Genomic DNA, 20,004 nt, shown 5'->3' on the forward strand with positions numbered 1-20,004 from the left:
AACAACATCAGAACCTGCCTCGGTCACACTGATATAAAAATATAAAAATACAAACCACATAGCCAGAAATAAAAAACTAAATCCGCATACAGAGAAAGTTCTTCTAATATTACATTTTCAAGTCTGAAAGCTACAACGAACAAAGATGCCTGCTATTTACCTTGAAATGTAATACACCAAACAACCAAAATGTGGCACACACAAAACTCAATGCTATCTAGCTCTCTTACTAACAGAAGAGGCTCAAAGGAGCTCAATCTGGAACCCATCCTCACCACCTAATATATGATGGGAACTTGACTCTTAGTGACCAAAAATACCCCAGGTCATACCATTGTGTGGCTTTTATATTTCCCACACAGTCAGCTCAATCTATCCAATGCCATCAGAATACAATTACTTCTCTATTTATGTGGTCAGGTTTGAATATGAAAAGAATGGACACTGTCTATCCTACATAGAAAAACATAAAGACAACTTTGTGAGAAATTTAAATGTAATAAAATAACAATTTTCTTTTACCTGCAAATGTATCTCTGGTGGGTCAATGGTTATGTCAAAACTGCCAATCCCTGATAGATTCAGAGACAAATTTCCATATTCATGGGAAAAATGAAAAAAGATTGTAATTGATTTAATGAGGAATGACTCCAACGATAGTTCTATACACTATGGTGTCTACCACTGTCATACACCAGCCCTATAAGGAAGGATAGTAAATTTTCTTCTTCTAGCTCAATTAGACAAACAAACCAGAGTAGTTTCTCAGAAATCTCAGAATAATCAGGGATTCTCATCCTTAAGAGCCACTGACCATAAATATTGAGAACATGCTGACAGTTGCTAACACATAGTCCTTTTAACTCTTTGAAAATGTAAATTTCTTGTGATGTTGAAGTCTGAATAGTGACCTATTGAGATAATGTGCCCCGTTTTCTTTGCAGAGGCAAATGAAGAGGTGCACCATATTCTATACATTTACAAATGGTAATATACATCATATCAAAGCTTTATCCTTATCCTTGTACCCTAATTTTTGAATTGTCTACATGTATCTTAATGGCCCACCATAAGCAGCACGTCCAGGTTGAAAAGAGTTTGGGCTATTATTACAAAAATGCAAGATAGGGTGTGGTATATAATTTACAAATCAAAACATATATCATTTTAAAGCTTTATCCTTGTAGTGCAATCCCTTAAAGTTTCTCTCTTGGTCTGCCCTAAGTAATGTGTCCATGTTGAAAAGAGTCTGTGTTATTATGACAACAAATGTAGTAAGATCCATTAAATGGTTGTCATGCAAGAGGTCATGTACATGGAACGTTTCTGCCACCCTGAGAGAATGGCCATGGCCTCTCAAGTGACTGATTGCATTGCACTGTTTTTCAATTTGGTTTCAAAGTACATTTGATTATTTCAACAGATCACTATTCAGACTTAAATGTAACAACATAATAAGAAGTTTATACTTTCAAAGAAATAAAAGGACCATCTGCTTGCAAAGAAAATTTCAAAGTGATTGCATGGCATGGTGGCATGAAAAGTTGCCAAAGTTGTGTCATTTTTCATTGCCTAACAGGGGGAAAATGCCCATCTAGGCATATTTTGAACTTTTTTATTGTCAAAGAAAGCAAAGTGCCACAAAACTTTTTAATGTAATTGTTGAAAAAGGTTCATCAAAAGGGTCCTTAAGTGAAAATAAAAATAAATTATTAAATTTTGAAATTGTCAGCTAATTTTCAATGTTTATGGTCAGTGGCTCTTAACATGCAAAACAAAGGCATGAAAACCTTTGGTTCATGCCTCTGGAAGCTCTAGGTGGGGAAAGGCATCCCCCTTTCACTTTTATAACTAGAGGCCCATTTGAAGATGTCATTTCCTGCAGTTTGAGATCACCAACAATTGTGAACCTTATGTACATGCACGTGAAGTTTGCACACTCAATTTTTCTACAAAAAGGAAACAATTTATGGTACTGAATCTTCTGTATCTTAATTCTTTTGCCAGGGAAAGTTACCAAAAAAAAAAAAGAAAGGAGAATATGCTAAAGGTGGGAGGTTTTTCAGCCAAAATGTATGTGCCATCCTGGAATCTCTCATGTATAAACTAACAATACTCACCATTATCACTGCAATTGTCAGAATTATCCTGAAATGGAAGCCATGATTTCAAATAAGACCACCAATCACTTCCTCCACTACCAGATGTAAAACCTTCAATAAGGAACAGAGGCTTCTTTAATGTGTAACCCAATTTCAATTTGTTCCATAAATGACTTCATAAATAATTGCCTACTTTACTTTATGATCACAACCATCCCAATAGAATCAATAACCTTGATTATGTGTAATTACCCAACATCAAAATTAAAGAAAAACATAAAAAACCTTGAGGCACATGCCTTACAATACAATAGACTTTATTTCAAGAGGGTAGCACATGACAGTAGTTAAACTGATGATCCTGTGGCCCTCTACCTATGTACCTATATAATTATACAATACTATGAAGTGTTATTCTATAATTATTTATTATAATTAACAGAAAATCATTTTAATTAACAAAGAATATAAAGTGGTGCACTGAAATTGTCAGTTTCTATCTGGCTTTTTAAAAGAGTGTTTATTAGTCTCTTTTTGAAACTTTTTGTGCCTTAACCAAAAACTGTGTATGCTTAAACCATATTTTAGCTAACACATCTCCCACAGAGAAACGGCACATTCCTTCAACTGGGCCTCCCTTAATTATCAAACTTAAGTAAACTTGAACTTATTAGTGGATCAATTTTAGCCATATGGAAATCTCCCTACAGAAAGCCTTGTCCTTCACTTACTTTGGTTGGATTGTACAAGGTGCTGATTATTTACTTTTGAATTACCTCCAAACTTTTGTTTTTCTTCAACCACAATCCCATTCAGTGAACCAGTTCTGCACTTTTCAGCTTCAGTTGCACACTGATTATCTCTTTCACCTATCATGATCAATAATTCAAATAATTCAGAATAGTCAACAAACTGACAAATGGAATCAAACTTAGTTGTAAATCTTAGGTTTCCTGTGCACAAGGCCCAGTCTCTGCCAAGGTTTTGTCATTCAACACTAGGTCATACCCGGGCCAAAATGTGTTTATACCCCTTGTTGTTCTTACCTTAATTTTTCAGATAGGGATCATTTAACTAGACTCACATCAAAGTAATAAAACATCATGGAATCATTACCAATGTTGTAGCAATTTTCATGGTTACAGACAAGGGCACTTGCTTGTTTGTAAGGATTTCTCATACAGTACTGTATTGGAACAGTGTGCTGAGCTTAGTTGATCAGATCTAATGAAACATGCAATTAGCATTGAATTAACAGCTGTTACACTCAGTCTCTCATTCTGTAGAAATCTTGCTATAAAAGTAATCATCTTTACTTACCCTGGTTGGATTGTAAAGTGTGCTCTTGTTGTCCTCCCTTTTTTAACGCAGTTACGCCATTTTCAATTCCAGTTGCAAAGTGATTAAGAGGCATCTTTCCTTTACCTATTACATTCAATAATTAAGACAATTCAGAATAGTCAAAGAACTGACAATTGGAGTCAAATTAATTCACCAATTGTATCACACTTTCTTTTGATAGCCAGACTGTCTAAAGGATAGTACACAATCTCAGATTCTTCCAAAAATGAGCTGTTTCATCTGCTTGCATTTTCTTCCACAATATGGAAAAAAATGTCCTCTTTTGTCCCATGGGCTGGGAAACTTGCTTTGTTTCAGAACAGTATGAGGTTATACAGAATTTTTGCACTCTTCTATTGGGTACTTTCGTGGTAAACAGTCAAGTCCTCCAAGAGTCATCTTGCCCGAAGTCATGTCACTGAAATCTAAATCATGTCGCCCGAAAATATAAGTCAAGTCGCCCCAAGAAACAAATACTTAAAAGATCAGACTTATAGACTGTATAGGCAATAAAATTGGGAAATCTTTATCACTTAAGCACTCTTTAAATTTATCTCTGACATCACCACAAGGATTTTAAAAGCATTAATTGTTTGTCTCTAACAACAAAAAGATGTTTTTCAATAAGTGTATACTTGTTTCATACTCACAGACATTTCCTAAACTTGAGACACTTAATCTTAATATTACTTGTGTCCTTCTAAGCAATATTGTGAAGATATCTATCATATTTTACACATTTGAAAATTTATCATATGTTCAAGAAATCCTGCTTTTATTGACCAAATTCATCCCTCCCATGCAGTCACCTCATGAAATGAAAACCGCCATGTTTCCTTTTCATTCTACTTGCAGCTCAACGAAAAGGCCCAGTACTAAATTATTGAGAAACATCACCATTGACAACATGGTGTCCATGCAGAGAAAACTTGCCCCCAGACCCCAGTGGAGGCCCATGCTGCCTGCACATCCAGCATGGGAGGAAGGTTACAAAGTTAATTGCTATTTCTCATTTTTTAACCTCCCTCTTAAAAAGCTTGGCAAGAGGCCTGTCACATGGTCAGAATTTGTATGGGTAACGACTCTAGAAGTGTTTTTCTTTTCTAACAAAAAAGGGAAGCACTGTATGTTTCTATAACAACAACCTGCATTGTTTTTCATTTGTGTCCGCTCTTTGCATACTCAGGTGGATGTTTTGTATGCTTGAGAAAGGTAATCTTGGTTTCTAACAGCACCATAAAGACTCTGACTACAAAGATACTTATCAAAAGGTCAGAATTGAAATATCTTTGAGTAATGCCTCTAACTTGTTGTATGCCACAATTGATTGCTGTTTACCTGGGTTTTGATCATCTCTGAGCGTTTAAACAGCCGGGTGCCAATCTAACAGTGGGTTGGGATGGAACCAATTCCCACTCATCTTTTAAGTATTAATTTTGTTTCTTCAAGCCACTTGACATTTTTTTCTGGTAAGATAACTAGACATGACTCAGGTTCCGGGCAATGTGCCTCCAGGAACACAAGACTCTTGCGTACTGGCTTGACTGTAAACTGCTACTTAAGGTAACATGGTGCAAATTCACCAAACAGTTATTCTACAATAACACCCATTAACCACAATACTGGCCCTCACATAGGCTTTTGGGTTAACAAGTTTAGGTGAACTTAGATTTATCGGTGGTTTAATTTTGGTGCCATGAAAATTTTTCCACAGAAGAAATGTCCTTCACCTACGCTGGTTGGATTGTAAACAGTGCTGATTATCAACTGCCACATTTCCTCCCAAATCATGTTCCTTTAATTTTCAGTCATCATCCCATTTTCTGCACAAGTTCCACCATTTTCAATTTCAGTTGCACCTGGATTAAGTGGCATTTCTCTTTTACCCGTTATGGAATGTTCAATAATCAAAGAAATTCAGAAGAGTCAAATAACTTAGCATTTGTAATCAAATCAGAGAAAATTTCACATTTGCCATCGGAGCTTCGCTTCTCAGCTAAATAACCATTTTTCAGACCCAAACGTTATAAGCCGACACACAAGCCGCCTGAAAGGGTCTTTTCACTAAACCTTTCCCCTTAAATTAGTCAATCGTCAAGTATCAAATATCTTGGGTACTTACCTTCACTTGAAGATATCGGGAAGAAAACAGGAGATACTGTTTCCATGTCGGCGAACTGAAGCACTCCAACCACAATTAACTCATTCTCGATAGTTTTCAAGATAACACCACCAAAGGGATAACCTCGAGGAAATTGACTGAATTTTGAGTAAGTGCGATGAGCTTCCTCAACATGAAATTCCTCCCCATCATTTTGTTTAATTTTCATTTGTTTCACCCGAACTTCCGCTTGAGAATCGTCCACAAAGTAGCAGAATAAATCCTCATAACTTCCTAAGCGCTTCCTAACAACATTAAATGATCGGCAAGAGATATCCTTGTAGAATTTCTTCTTTTTCTTGATAAGATCGATGCTGATATCAATGAAGATCAAACGGGAGGTTCTATGAACCTCTGACGATGCAATTTCGCTTAATTCAATTTTTGTCATTTTAGCAGAAGTAAACTTCTTAAATTCTACGTAATAATTTTCAAAGTCATGGCCAGCAATAACTTTATCACTTGTTACCAGACAAAGCCGAAAAGTAAACTCTGGAATATTCAGATCTCGAATTAAGAAGCCAGAGCCAAGAGTTTCGTCGAGAGACTGACCGCCTTCGCTTCTTCTTCGAATCCGACAGATACCAAACTCATACTTATGATTTTCTCTGTCTTCCTTTTTCTGTGCTGAAATTGTTTTATACGGCTCAAGCATAGTACTCTCACCATTGAAAACGGAACCTGTTCATCTCGCTGTAAATCTCCAGCCAAATTCTAACACTCCAAAAAAAGTGATGAAACCACAACAATGAAGGCGCTGATCAATAGCGATATCCTAGAACGTTCCAAACGTTCCAGAGCTCTTACAAAGAGACGTCGCCGTCGAACAGAAGTTTATAGGAAAGCGGCTACTACTACTGAAAATACGTCATGTAAACTGCAGGACTTACAACCCGCGAAGAGATGATGAAGCAAGACAATAAAATGACTTGGGCATTTCAAATCCCGTAAAGGCCTGAATTTTTATCAGGCCTCATTTTCACTACGGCTCAAGTGGCGTTCATTATTATGAAGATTGCTGATGATAATCGTGAATGAAGACTGTTTTGACGTCATACTTGAGTAACCACAGTAGGTGAGTGTTTTGTGAGTGTCATAAAAAAAGAATTTCAAATCAATCTTTTTAACACTACCCACGGTATTTTGCGTGTCAATTTCGACGAAACGCGACAAAGAAAATGACGATAAGAATCGCTGTGGCATAAGATGAAGAATTAAGACACAGGCACTTCAAAAACAGGCTTGCGCCGTCTCTTTTTTTCCTTTTAATATTAGATATTAGGAGAAAAGATTTTTCCAAACGATCAATCGCGCAGTTGATCGCGATTTTCACGATCCCAGTCCATCAATAGATGTCATTAAAATACACCAGCTAATACTTTTTCACTTTGGTTTACTCACATGTAGCTCACTGATGAAGCTATACAAGAACTGATAGAAATGTTAAAGTGAAAGTGAATGATTCGATACCTTAATAGCAGCATAGGTTGAATTGCTACGGTCTACAGTGTTACTGAGATTGAGATCGGACGTCAGGATTATCAGGCGCCTCTGGCAGCCGCTTTAGTCCATGTAACGACCTCACTACTATCATACATTCACATATCATGGTATCCATAAAGAGCCGTTTTTAATCACTTATCCCTGACAAATCTGATTTTGTTAAGTTAACAAGGGTAAACAGACAAATCAATCAATAAATCATGATAGAGGGTGAAGTATGTGGGCATGACATGAGGGTTGCTATGTGGGTATAACACCTTTAAGTCATAAACAGAGGCTCTTGTAAAACGGCCAAAGGTTCACGCGAATCAGAGAGAAATTGAAATCTGTTCCTGGAACAATTAGGAACTTTCGGATTAAGGAGTACGTTGAAAAAAAGAAAAAGTTTCTTGCATTTAATCAGCTCAAAAAACGGGAATCTACTTTAATTCTAAAAATGAAATAGAAGCCTGGAGAAGTCGGCGTCAAGGTGTATACTGTTAAAAGACAAAATTAGCATCTAACAGAATTTTCCTTAATACATCTGTTTTTTTTACTTTTTTTTAGCTTATTTCAGCGTTGAAAATGGATGGAAATAACATACAAAGCCATTCAGTAATACAAGGCTAGTTAATCATTTCTCTTTGGAGGTTTTATTTAATAGATAATTGTTATCTTAATTCTTAAATTTTAATTTAACACCTTTAAAATCTCTTTCTTTAAGGTGACTTAAGGGTAAATAGCTTGTGCTTTCCGTTTTCCACACTGATTGTGTAATTAGATAACTTGTTTTAAGAACAAGTAGCTTTCTTAGGAGCGGTACCTTGGGTAAGCCCTTTCTTCTACGAATTCTCTGTTTATTTCATTGTTAGGTAACAATTTTCAAAGACTATTTATTTTCTTCGTAGTTATCTTTCATAGTGTAGTTTCAATTCTTTGAATAGGCACTCCGTAATTTTTGTGGCCACTCTTGTTTTCGTTTTCCCGACCTTCCCCGCAAAGGTAAGACATTTAAAGAAGGAAAAAATTTTGTAAAAAGTAACTTTAAAGTGATTCGCCAGCTAAGTGAGAAGTGGTGACAATGCATGAAGATTAACAGCTTCATAAGCTCTTGACCAGAATTCTCATTCAGATTAGAGCCAGTCCCCGAACTGTAAAGTTATTTTGTGAGAGCTACTACTGAGTAAAAGATCGATTCAACGCAAGTGTCAAAGAAACCTGAAATATCTTCTGAAGACGAAGAAGTGGTAAGAGGAGATGGTGAGAGCAGAAACTGGGGGATGAAACTAAGCAACAGCTTCATATTTACACGCTCAAACTCAACCACTCCTCCACAGGAGAGAAGAGCTCCCTAAAATTTGACTAGTGTGGCTTTAAAGCTCAGTCAGTAGTAGCGGCCAAGCAGTAATCAAGTACTATTCCATTTCAAATTCCAGATCTTCAATTTCTAATGTTCTGATTCGTTCACTCAACTCCGGTTATCTGCTCCTAAACCGAATCACCGTCAACCATTACAACTTTTAAAAACCTACACAAAAACGAAATCCAATGTTGAACCGCTACGGTTTCTATTGAGATTAAGAGCGTTTCAGTCACCAATTATCAGTTCAGTTGATCAACAAGTACGTTCAGAAACAAAGCAGAAGGGGCGCCTGGAATCGATGATTTTGTGCAGTGAGAGAACAATGACACTGGGTATGAATAGTAAATGTTCCAGTTACTCCGGCCAACAGCAGTATCTGATGTAATATATTGCAGTCAGCTTCGGGATGTAGCACATAATGAGGCCTCAGAAACTATATATCTAGTCCTATCTGATACGTACGTAACACAAAACAAGGTTCCTTTGAACCAGTCAGAAACAGTTTTTGTTTGGACACGAGCAAAGTCGGCAAAATTCGCTTCGTGTATGCAAATCTGACATCAGTTGTTGAGCGGCAATGTGAAAACGGAAGGGGGAGTGACTTCACAAACATGTTTAGATACTCTCATCTAAACACATGTATCGACTGATTAAAGCACGTATGATATGTGAAATATCTTATGAAACATATTCTTAAAGTATTCACTTTTCTACAAGTACGGACGAGTGCGAGAAACGTCTTTGGGTAAAAACAACTGCCATTGTCATTACAGAACCCGAAATTGTCAAGAAAATTATGGTCAGGAACTTTTACAAGTTCGTAGAATCGATCAATACTCTTCAATCGCATTCATCGCTGGACTCGGGACTCCTCGAGGCATGGGACGGGACTTGGAAGCGGATAAAAAAAATTCTGACCCCGAATTTCAATTAAAAAAGATTCAAGGGGTTATATACCGATAATAAAAGACGCCTAACACAGCCTTTTCCCGAAATAGAAAAGTTTATCCCAGACGCGTACGTTTTTGTTACTTTGAACAAAATACTCATTGATGTTAGACTGGCGTATCTGTTCTTTTTGCCCCCCGCCTGAAAGATAAGTCCCAGTGACTTCACGGAGAGAGACAATCTGAGTGTAGTTTTCCACAATTGCTGCGCAGCGAGCGTAGCGAGCGAGCAACAACATAATTAGGATTTGAAAAGAATTTAGGGGATGCGATGGTGTTCGGCAGGGCATGTGCGACTCCTGCCATTCGCTAGCGTTTTTAAATCTTCTTCCCTCAAAATTCAGCTCTTATTAGGATCTCTTAATGACTTTCCTTTGCGATGTAACAATTAGAGTTAGTTTGAGGATGTCATTTCCAGTGTATGTTGTTGAGGTTTGGCAAAGCGGGATGAGATTCGTTACAAAAAGCAATATTTTTCTTCTGTGCGCGCGCTATTTTCTCTGTTTTTAAGTATACTTCCTCTCCCGCAGAAGATAACTTCTGAGTTGTGCTTCTCCATGTAAGTCTTGGAACACACAGGTAGTTGAATCACTGCGTAAACTATGTCGCTATCAACAGAATGGGTCGCAGCATTATATCTTTAGGATACACTAGTTATACCACTCAATTTCGTTTAATGTACTGAAGTTCCAGTATTACAATATTATCATTATTCATGGTATTATGATGCAATATTTAGTGAGAACATAGCTAGCAGAGTCGTGTTTCTTAATTAAATGTCTCCACGTTTTTTCTTCTTTTGCAGAAGTCAACGCAACCAGCCTATGGCTTACGATCTTCAAAGAATCGAGCACTCTAATAATAACTAAATTAGACAATTCAATTCTTAGCCTAACAATCCAATATGTTCGGCATATTTCAAATTATCTACTTATGTCTTCCATTAAACGACTGCAAGAACTCTGGAATTTAACTATGCTCCGGAAGAGTATAAAAGTTTGTCTGTTGTAACGGCTAGTTCCCCGAAACACAGTTAAACCATTCTCTCAAAAGTAAAAACCAAAAAAATTGATCAACAACAAAAACAACTCAACCACACTTCAAAGAAACTTGTTTTTGTAACTTACAAAATTTCTTCCTCGAATAAGCGCCTGGTCGCTTATTTAAAATTTCGGCGTCACGGTAAGGGAGAGGCGCTTGTTGGAAGAAGGGCACTTAGTCGAGTGGGGGACTTACTATTTTGCTGCAATGATTCCGCTGTAACTGAAGCGTAAAAAGTTATAGATAAAGTGTCCTTAGTTAGAATCAAGATTTCCTTGTATCACTACTATTTACGAACGTGCGGGAGAAATGGGGGGGGGGGGGGGCGCTTATTCTAGAGGAGCGCTTGTTTGACATTATGGCCTAAAAGGTAGGGGCTAATTCGAGGGAAGCGTTTATCAGAGCGTGTACGTGTATTCGAGGAAAAACGGTCATTAATAATTTTAAACTTTTACAATTAAATCAAATATAAATCGAGTCACTAAATAATGACTTGTCTGCGTAAAATATGATACAAAGTTCTCTTGGGAAAATGATATTTCAAAGAGTTATTTGTATATGTAATCACATGATTTCGAGTGCAATTTGGAATAAATGAGAAGAGTAAATTTTTTCAAAGACTAACAAAATTGCATGAGCCCGTAAGGCGAATGCAATTTGTGATCTTTGAAAAAACTTACAAGTTCTTTTTTATTACTCCAAAGTACACGAGAAAAATCATGTTAATATGTATTAATGATATAAATGAAAAAATACGAGGTAGCTTATCATAATTATGCCGAAAAAAAGCGCGCGCATCAGGTGCAAAAATAGTTTATTCAAACCCTGCAAGTGACATTGACCTTGACATTGACCAATCATTCTGACCAAGAGCCATAATTATGGCTCTTGTTCTGACCGATCAGAATGTCTAGTTTGTTACTTTCTTTGCACTGAATTAACCCTTTTCTTCAGTGAATTAACTCTCTTCTGCACTGACTTACCTGAAAACTTCATCTATCTTAACCAATCAGAACTGAGTAAATTTTTTCACGTATATTATTGTTTAACGAAATGTATCATAAATGTGTTTAGTATATTCATATAGTATACTCATATAGTAGTTGAACTAAAAGTTTGGCAAACTCAGCTCTATCTCGTTTTTCTGTAGGAGCCACCTACATAAAAAAGGAAGAAGAATATAAGAGAACATTTAACTTGAGACAAGTCGTGTTTCTGAAGCTAGCCTTAACTTTTTTGGCACATACAAAGCCGGTGCGGTTGGAGAAAATATTGTTACAACTAGTAAGCCAAGTGTAAACCCCAAGTGGACGACTATATTTTCGTTATTGGGAAAACTAAAACAAATATTACTTGTAAAAATGAGTAAAAAATGCGAAATCACCAGAAATTGAAATGAGAACGCAATAAAAAATAATTGAAAAGATCGATCAAATCAATCGCCATTGACAATTATGCATGTTGTTTCTAAAACAGTGTATGGCACTTCATAAGAATCGACTATCTGGTTGCTGTTTAAAAATTGCTCACTCAATCTATAGTGGCAGGCCCGATTGACATTCCTTTGAACTCATCTTTGAGTTGAGGTTTTATTGTTCCTTAGATACTCTGAAGATGCTAGAATGGCTAGTCTGTATGAACAAAAAAGAATACTGATCGAGCCCGCCATTCATGCATAGGGCGAATAGATACAAACATTAACAAAACATTATGTTGACTCACTTTGAAAAGAATCTCCATCTTGTTTGCCTGATCAGTTTAGTCTCAGAGTGACATCATTCCCAATAAGAACGAAGGGCGCCCAGTACTTAACTTCCTTGAAAGTTTCGGACTCTCTCATAAGTCGCATGGCTTGGTTAAGAGTTTCACTAACCCGCTCTCCTCTCACCAGTTCTTCATAGAAATGTTTCATGAACTGGAAAGTGGCTTGGTCATTGATCGCCCACGGGGACACCAGGACGGAACGGGCACCGGCTCTTAAAAAGGCTCGTGCCATACCAACCATCCCCTCTGCCTTTATCTCTCCACGAGCGCTATTACAGCAGCTGAGCACAACCAGTTTTGCACGCAGTTGAACGTATGACACATCTTTCATTGTTAGTAAAAAGTCTTTCTCTTCAGGCTGGTGAGTTTTCCTTGTAGGGTCTGGCGCCAAAACAATTTCTGCTGTTTCCATTGCACCATGTGCGGCGATGTGCACTAAAGCAACCGAGGGGAGTCGCTTTAACACTTCAAATTTAGTGGCCCTTGTTCCAACGAGGGGGGTGGTGTCGAGGATTCTTCCGATCATCTCTACTTCTTCCTTTGCACACGGTGGCTGACACAACTTGTTCCCGTTGAAAATAACTTCCTCTAAGCACGGATCTCCTACGAGAGGCGCGCCGCAAGTGTTGTGGAAGTTTACTGGACAATCGATAACCAACTGCAAAGTGGTTAGGGATGGAATCATACGGATCCTAAACCTTTCCGACAAATACTGCATATTCGGGTTCACCAGTGCAGCAAACGGGACCAAACAAAGTGGACCTTCGAGTACAAGTATAAGGTCATCTCCGTCAACCAGGTCAGCCACAGGAGCAATGATGATGTCATATAGTTTCCTTAGGCTTTCCCTTTCACAAGTAACGGCAGTTCGTGCACCAGTTTTTTCAAGAGCATTATGGTTTAGAGTTGAGATGAATTCTCTCACTTCTTTTTCTGAAACGCAGTCATTTAATTCTTTTCTTCTCAAGTCGACTTTGTTATCGCCGCGTATAGCCCAGAAGACAATTTCTTTCTCACTAGATGCTATAAAAATTGTTGTCGTTGGGATGGATCTAAGGTTTAAGGCAACTGCCTGTAATGAGTCAGAAAACACAGCGTATTTTGTCTCCATAACATCCCCTAGGGCTTGCGCCCGTCCTTTCTCAGCAGTAAACAAGGCATCAGAAACCTGACCTACGTTTAAATAAAGACGCCACAATTTTCTAAAGGTAACACTGTAAGTTTCGCTGTAACGAATATTCCACTCGTCCTTAGACCGGAGGTCTGCTCTGACTTTGTTATACATTGTCAAACTGGAATTATAAAAACTGATAGCTTTATAAGGAAATTTCTGAGGTTCACAGATCTGAGCAAGAATATTTAATGAAAAAGCTTGTCCCGCCTTGTCTCTCACTTCTTCATCAAATTTTACATCACACACACACTGCAACATGGCCCTCAGAATATCGTCAAGGCAGTGATAGGCATTGCCAACATTTCCATGGGCCTGTCCCTCTCCAGCTTTGTCTCCCACTTCTTTAGCATCTTTTAGGTGACGCTCATGGTACTGCATGGCCCTCTCAAAATCGCCAAGGCTGTGATAGGCATTGCCAAGATTTCCATAAGCCCTTCCCTCTCCAGCTTTGTCTCCCACTTCTTTAGCATTTTTTAGGTGACGCTCATGGTACTGCATGGCCCTCTCAAAATCGCCAAGGCTGTGATAGGCATTGCCAAGATTTCCATAAGCCCTTCCCTCTCCAGCTTTGTCTCCCACGTCTTCAGCATTTTTTAGGTGACGCTCATGGTACTGGATGGCCCTCTCAAAATCGCCAAGGCTGTGATAGGCATTGCCAAGATTTCCATAAGCCCTTCCCTCTCCAGCTTTGTCTCCCACTTCTTTAGCATTTTTTAGGTGACGCTCATGGTACTGGATGGCCCTCTCAAAATCGCCAAGGCTGTGATAGGCACTGCCAAGATTTCCATAAGCCCCTCCCTCTCCAGCTGTGTCTCCTACTTCTTTAGCATTTTTTAGGTGACGCTTATGGTACTGGATGGCCCTCTCAAAATCGCCAAGGCTGTGATAGGCATGGCCAAGATTTCCATGGGCCAGTCCCTCTCCAGCTTTGTCTCCCACTTCTTTAGCATTTTTTAGGTGACGCTCATGGTACTGGATGGCCCTCTCAAAATCGCCAAGGCTGTCATAGGCAATGCCAACATTTCCATAGGCCTGTCCCTCTCCAGCTTTGTCTCCTACTTCTTTAGCATTTTTTAGGTGACGCTCATGGTACTGGATGGCCCTTTCAAAATGGCCAAGGCTGTGATAGGCATTGCCAAGATTTCCATGGGCCAGTCCCTCTCCAGCTTTGTCTCCCACTTCTTCAGCATTTTTTAGGTGACGCTCATGGTACTGGATGGCCCTCTTAAAATCGCCAAGGCTGTGAAAGGCATTGCCAAGATTTCCATGGGCCTGTCCCTCTCCAGCTTTGTCTCCTATTTCTTTAGCATTTTTTAGGTGACGCTCATGGTACTGGATGGCCCTCTCAAAATCGCCAAGGCTGTGATAGGCATGGCCAAGATTTCCATGGGCCAGTCCCTCTCCAGCTTTGTCTCCCACTTCTTTAGCATTTTTTAGGTGACGCTCATGGTACTGGATGGCCCTCTCAAAATCGCCAAGGCTGTCATAGGCAATGCCAACATTTCCATAGGCCTGTCCCTCTCCAGCTTTGTCTCCTACTTCTTTAGCATTTTTTAGGTGACGCTCATGGTACTGGATGGCCCTTTCAAAATGGCCAAGGCTGTGATAGGCATTGCCAAGATTTCCATGGGCCAGTCCCTCTCCAGCTTTGTCTCCCACTTCTTCAGCATTTTTTAGGTGACGCTCATGGTACTGGATGGCCCTCTTAAAATCGCCAAGGCTGTGAAAGGCATTGCCAAGATTTCCATGGGCCTGTCCCTCTCCAGCTTTGTCTCCTATTTCTTTAGCATTTTTTAGGTGACGCTCATGGTACTGGATGGCCCTCTGAAAATCGCCAAGGCTGTGATAGGCATTGCCAAGATTTCCATGGGCCTGTCCCTCTCCAGCTTTGTCTCCCACTTCTTTAGCATTTTCTAGGTGACTCTCATGGTACTGGATGGCCCTCTCAAAATCTCCAAGGCTGTGATAGGCATTGCCAAGACTTCCATGGGCCTGTCCCTCTCCAGCTTTGTCTCCAACTTCTTTAGCATTTTCTAGGTAACGTTCATGGTACTGGATGGCCCTCTCGAGATCGCCACGGCTGTGATAGGCATTGCCAAGATTTCCATAAGCCCTTCCCTCTCCAGCTTTGTCTCCCACTTCTTTAGCATTTTTTAGGTGACGCTCATGGTACTGCATGGCCCTCTCAAAATCGCCAAGGCTGTGATAGGCATTGCCAAGATTTCCATAAGCCCTTCCCTCTCCAGCTTTGTCTCCCACGTCTTCAACATTTTTTAGGTGACGCTCATGGTACTGGATGGCCCTCTCAAAATCGCCAAGGCTGTGATAGGCATTGCCAAGATTTCCATAAGCCCTTCCCTCTCCAGCTTTGTCTCCCACTTCTTTAGCATTTTTTAGGTGACGCTCATGGTACTGGATGGCCCTCTCAAAATCGCCAAGGCTGTGATAGGCACTGCCAAGATTTCCATAAGCCCCTCCCTCTCCAGCTTTGTCTCCCACTTCTTTAGCATTTTTTAGGTAACGCTCATGGTACTGGATGGCCCTCTCAAAATCGCCAAGGCTGTGATAGGCACTGCCAAGATTTCCATAAGCCCCTCCCTCTCCAGCTGTGTCTCCTACTTCTTTAGCATTTTTTAGGTGACACTTATGGTACTGGATGGCCCTTTCAAAATCGCCAAGGCTGTGATAGGCATGGCCAAGATTTCCATGGGCCAGTCCCTCTCCAGCTTTGTCTCCCACTTCTTTAGCATTTTTTAGGTGACGCTCATGGTACTGGATGGCCCTCTCAAAATCGCCAAGGCTGTCATAGGCAATGCCAACATTTCCATAGGCCTGTTCCTCTCCAGCTTTGTCTCCTATTTCTTTAGCATTTTTTAGGTGACGCTCATGGTACTGGATGGCCCTTTCAAAATGGCCAAGGCTGTGATAGGCATTGCCAAGATTTCCATAAGCCCTTCCCTCTCCAGCTTTGTCTCCCACGTTTTTAGCATTTTTTAGGTGACGCTCATGGTACTGGATGGCCCTCTTAAAATCGCCAAGGCTGTGATAGGCATTGCCAAGATTTCCATGGGCCAGTCCCTCTCCAGCTTTGTCTCCCACTTCTTCAGCATCTTTTAGGTGACGCTCATGGTACTGGATGGCCCTCTTAAAATCGCCAAGGCTGTGAAAGGCACTGCCAAGATTTCCATGGGCCTGTCCCTCTCCAGCTTTGTCTCCTACTTCTTTAGCATTTTTTAGGTGACGCTCATGGTACTGGATGGCCCTCTCAAAATCGCCAAGGCTGTGATAGGCATTGCCAAGATTTCCATGGGCCTGTCCCTCTCCAGCTTTGTCTCCCACTTCTTTAGCATTTTCTAGGTGACTCTCATGGTACTGGATGGCCCTCTCAAAATCTCCAAGGCTGTGATAGGCATTGCCAAGACTTCCATGGGCCTGTCCCTCTCCAGCTTTGTCTCCAACTTCTTTAGCATTTTTTAGGTAACGTTCATGGTACTGGATGGCCCTCTCGAGATCGCCACGGCTGTGATAGGCTTTGCCAAGATTTCCATAAGCCCCTCCCTCTCCAGCTTTGTCTCCCACGTTTTTAGCATTTTTTAGGTGACGCTCATGGTACTGGATGGCCCTCTCAAAATCGCCAAGGCTGTGATAGGCATTGCCAAGATTTCCATAAGCCCTTCCCTCTCCAGCTTTGTCTCCCACGTTTTTAGCATTTTGTAGGTGCTGCTTATGGTACTGGATGGCCCTCTCAAAATCGCCAAGGCTGTGATAGGCACTGCCAAGATTTCCATGGGCCAGTCCCTCTCCAGCTTTGTCTCCCACTTCTTTAGCATTTTTTAGGTGACGCTCATGGTACTGGATGGCCCTCTTAAAATGGCCAAGGCTGTGATAGGCATTGCCAAGATTTCCATAAGCCCCTCCCTCTCCAGCCTTGTCTCCCACTTCTTTAGCATTTTTTAGGTGACGCTCATGGTACTGGATGGCCCTCTCAAAATCGCCAAGGCTGTGATAGGCACTGCCAAGATTTCCATATGCCCCTCCCTCTCCAGCTTTGTCTCCCACTTCTTTAGCATTTTTTAGGTGACGCTTATGGTACTGGATGGCCCTCTCAAAATCGCCAAGGCTGTGATAGGCATTGCCAAGATCTCCATGGGCCAGTCCCTCTCCAGCTTTGTCTCCCACTTCTTTAGCATTTTTTAGGTGACGCTCATGGTACTGGATGGCCCTCTTAAAATCGCCAAGGCTGTGATAGGCATTGCCAAGATTTCCATAAGCCCCTCCCTCTCCAGCCTTGTCTCCCACTTCTTTAGCATTTTTTAGGTGACGCTCATGGTAGTGGATGGCCCACTCAAAATCGCCAAGGCTGTGATAGGCACTGCCAAGATTTCCATATGCCCCTCCCTCTCCAGCTTTGTCTCCCACTTCTTTAGCATTTTTTAAGTGACGCTTATGGTACTGGATGGCCCTCTCAAAATCGCCAAGGCTGTGATAGGCATTGCCAAGATTTCCATGGGCCTGTCCCTCTCCAGCTTTGTCTCCTACTTCTTTAGCATTTTTTAGGTGACGCTCATGGTACTGGATGGCCCTCTCAAAATCGCCAAGGCTGTGATAGGCAATGCCAAGATTTCCATGGGCCTGTCCCTCTCCAGCTTTGTCTCCCACTTCTTCAGCATTTTCTAGGTGACTCTCATGGTACTGGATGGCCCTCTCAAAATCTCCAAGGCTGTGATAGGCATTGCCAAGACTTCCATGGGCCTGTCCCTCTCCAGCTTTGTCTCCAACTTCTTTAGCATTTTTTAGGTAACGCTCATGATACTGGATGGCCCTCTCGAAATCGCCAAGGCTGTGATAGGCACTGCCAAGATTTCCATAAGCCCCTCCCTCTCCAGCTTTGTCTCCCACGTTTTTAGCATTTTTTAGGTGATGCTCATAGTACTGGATGGCCCTCTCAAAATCGCCAAGGCTGTGATAGGCATTGCCAAGATTTATATAAGCCCTTCCCTCTCCAGCTTTGTCTCCCACTTTTTTAGCATTTTTTAGGTGACGCTTATGGTACTGGATGGCCCTCTCTAAATCGCCAAGGCTGTGATAGGCATTGCCAAGATTTCCATAAGCCCCTCCCTCTCCAGCTTTGTCTCCCACTTCTTTCTGAGAGTCATCAGCAACCCCTGGAGAAGATAAAGTGTAAGAAGAAGAACTGGATGAGGCAAATAAAACCGTACAGTCCTGTAATGAAGGAAGATCACTGAAAGTCGTAATCAATCATCATACGAACTGAGACTATGCTAAAAGTTTCCTATTAAGGGCATTCAATCCTGTAGTCATCTTTTATAATTACAACTCTTTCTTTTAGGGACCACATATATCGTAAATAACAAAGGCACATTCCGGAGAAAATGAACTCCGAGTGCTCCCGATAGGAGTTGAACTTACGACCTTCCGATTAGTACTTAGCATGCTCTACCACTAAGCCACAGGAGACTCATGGCAGACTGGCCAGGCCGGACAAGAAATTTGTCACCCTGGACCTAGTTGAAAGGCCTATTTGAGGTAACATCGAACAAAAGAAAAGGTCTGTAAAACAAAAGATTACTTTTTTAATTCAGCGTAAAAACTGTTTAGCCACTATATTTCGTTCTGCTAGTGAGAGTGATTTGATTTACATTTTTACGTTCGTAACAATAATTTTTGCTCGCGACTCACGTCAGCGATATCGCTTTATGCATTAGTGCGATTCCACGCTAAATACCCTCTCTTCCGGTTGACGTATTGACCAATCAGAGCGCGTGTTTACTGTAAGCTATGCGATTCTATGTTAAATAGGGACATGGTTGGTATAAGCAGTACAGTGCTTGCTGATTGCCTGAAAGTCTTTCGCTTCTGTTTATCCTTACGCTTATGCCAACCAAGTCTTAACTAGACAGTATAAGCTTAAAAGAAGGTAACGTTTTGATTTAGTCCAAACTCTTTTAAAGCTGAACGCGCCGCCTATGGCGGGCCAAGAAAGAAACTTAGAGGACTTAGACTGCCAGGATAAAGCTTTAAGGTGATATATATTTTGGTCTGTAAATATATCATACAAGACCTTTTAATGGCCTTTAAATGGGTCGTGACAGCTGTTCAGTGGTTCGCATTGCATCTTAGACAAAATAGCCCAACTCTTGTAAACCTGGACGCGCCGCTCATGGTGGGCCAAGAAAGAGAATTGGAGGAATTAAAATACAAGGATAAAGCTATTGCTCTTGAAAGGAGAAAACAAGTTGATGCTATTTATTTCGATTTTTCCAAGGCTTTCGATCAAGTGTCTCACGAAAGACTCCTATTCAAGCTAGAATGTCTTGGTATTGGTGGATCCTTGTTGGCTTGGTTTAGATCATATTTAACTAGTAGAAGACACAGAGTTGTGATAGATAACGAGTCCTCTGATTTCCTCCCTGTAACATCTGGAGTCCCATAGGGGTCAATTCTGGGGCCTTTGCTGTTCCTGGTTTTTATCAGCGATATGCCCAATGTAATTTCCAAAGAAACATCGTTACCCCTTTTTCCTGATGACTTTAAGTGCTTTCGCCTAATCCTTGGACAGGATGACAGTGTGAAATTGCAGAATGACTTGAATCAGTTATTTCAGTGGT

At 40.6% G+C, this 20,004-nt stretch overlaps 2 protein-coding genes across 2 annotated transcripts in view; both read right to left on the bottom strand.

Moving 5' to 3' along the window:
* LOC111325029 (uncharacterized) overlaps positions 1 to 20,004 on the bottom strand; it is a 225,318-nt gene that overhangs the window by 81,193 nt on the left and 124,121 nt on the right. The window contains exons 32-35 of the mRNA XM_088759636.1: positions 3,423 to 3,527; positions 2,879 to 2,971; positions 2,121 to 2,213; positions 523 to 572 (exon numbers count right to left, since the gene is read on the bottom strand). Of these exons, the coding sequence (XP_088615762.1) occupies positions 523 to 572; positions 2,121 to 2,213; positions 2,879 to 2,971; positions 3,423 to 3,527 (341 nt within the window). The remainder of the gene's footprint in view (positions 1 to 522; positions 573 to 2,120; positions 2,214 to 2,878; positions 2,972 to 3,422; positions 3,528 to 20,004) is intronic.
* LOC148730013 (uncharacterized) lies at positions 10,127 to 18,285 on the bottom strand. The gene is made up of 6 exons (XM_088759639.1): positions 18,275 to 18,285; positions 16,989 to 18,077; positions 15,069 to 16,877; positions 13,749 to 14,717; positions 12,160 to 13,508; positions 10,127 to 11,594 (listed from the first exon to the last, which is right to left on the bottom strand). The coding sequence occupies exons 1-5, from the start codon at positions 18,283 to 18,285 to the stop codon at positions 12,191 to 12,193; spliced, it is 5,196 nt and encodes a 1,731-aa protein (XP_088615765.1). The 3' UTR covers positions 10,127 to 11,594; positions 12,160 to 12,190.

Source organism: Stylophora pistillata, chromosome 5 (genome assembly GCF_964205215.1).
Source record: "Stylophora pistillata chromosome 5, jaStyPist1.2, whole genome shotgun sequence".
In the NCBI taxonomy this organism is placed as follows: Eukaryota; Metazoa; Cnidaria; class Anthozoa; order Scleractinia; family Pocilloporidae; genus Stylophora; species Stylophora pistillata.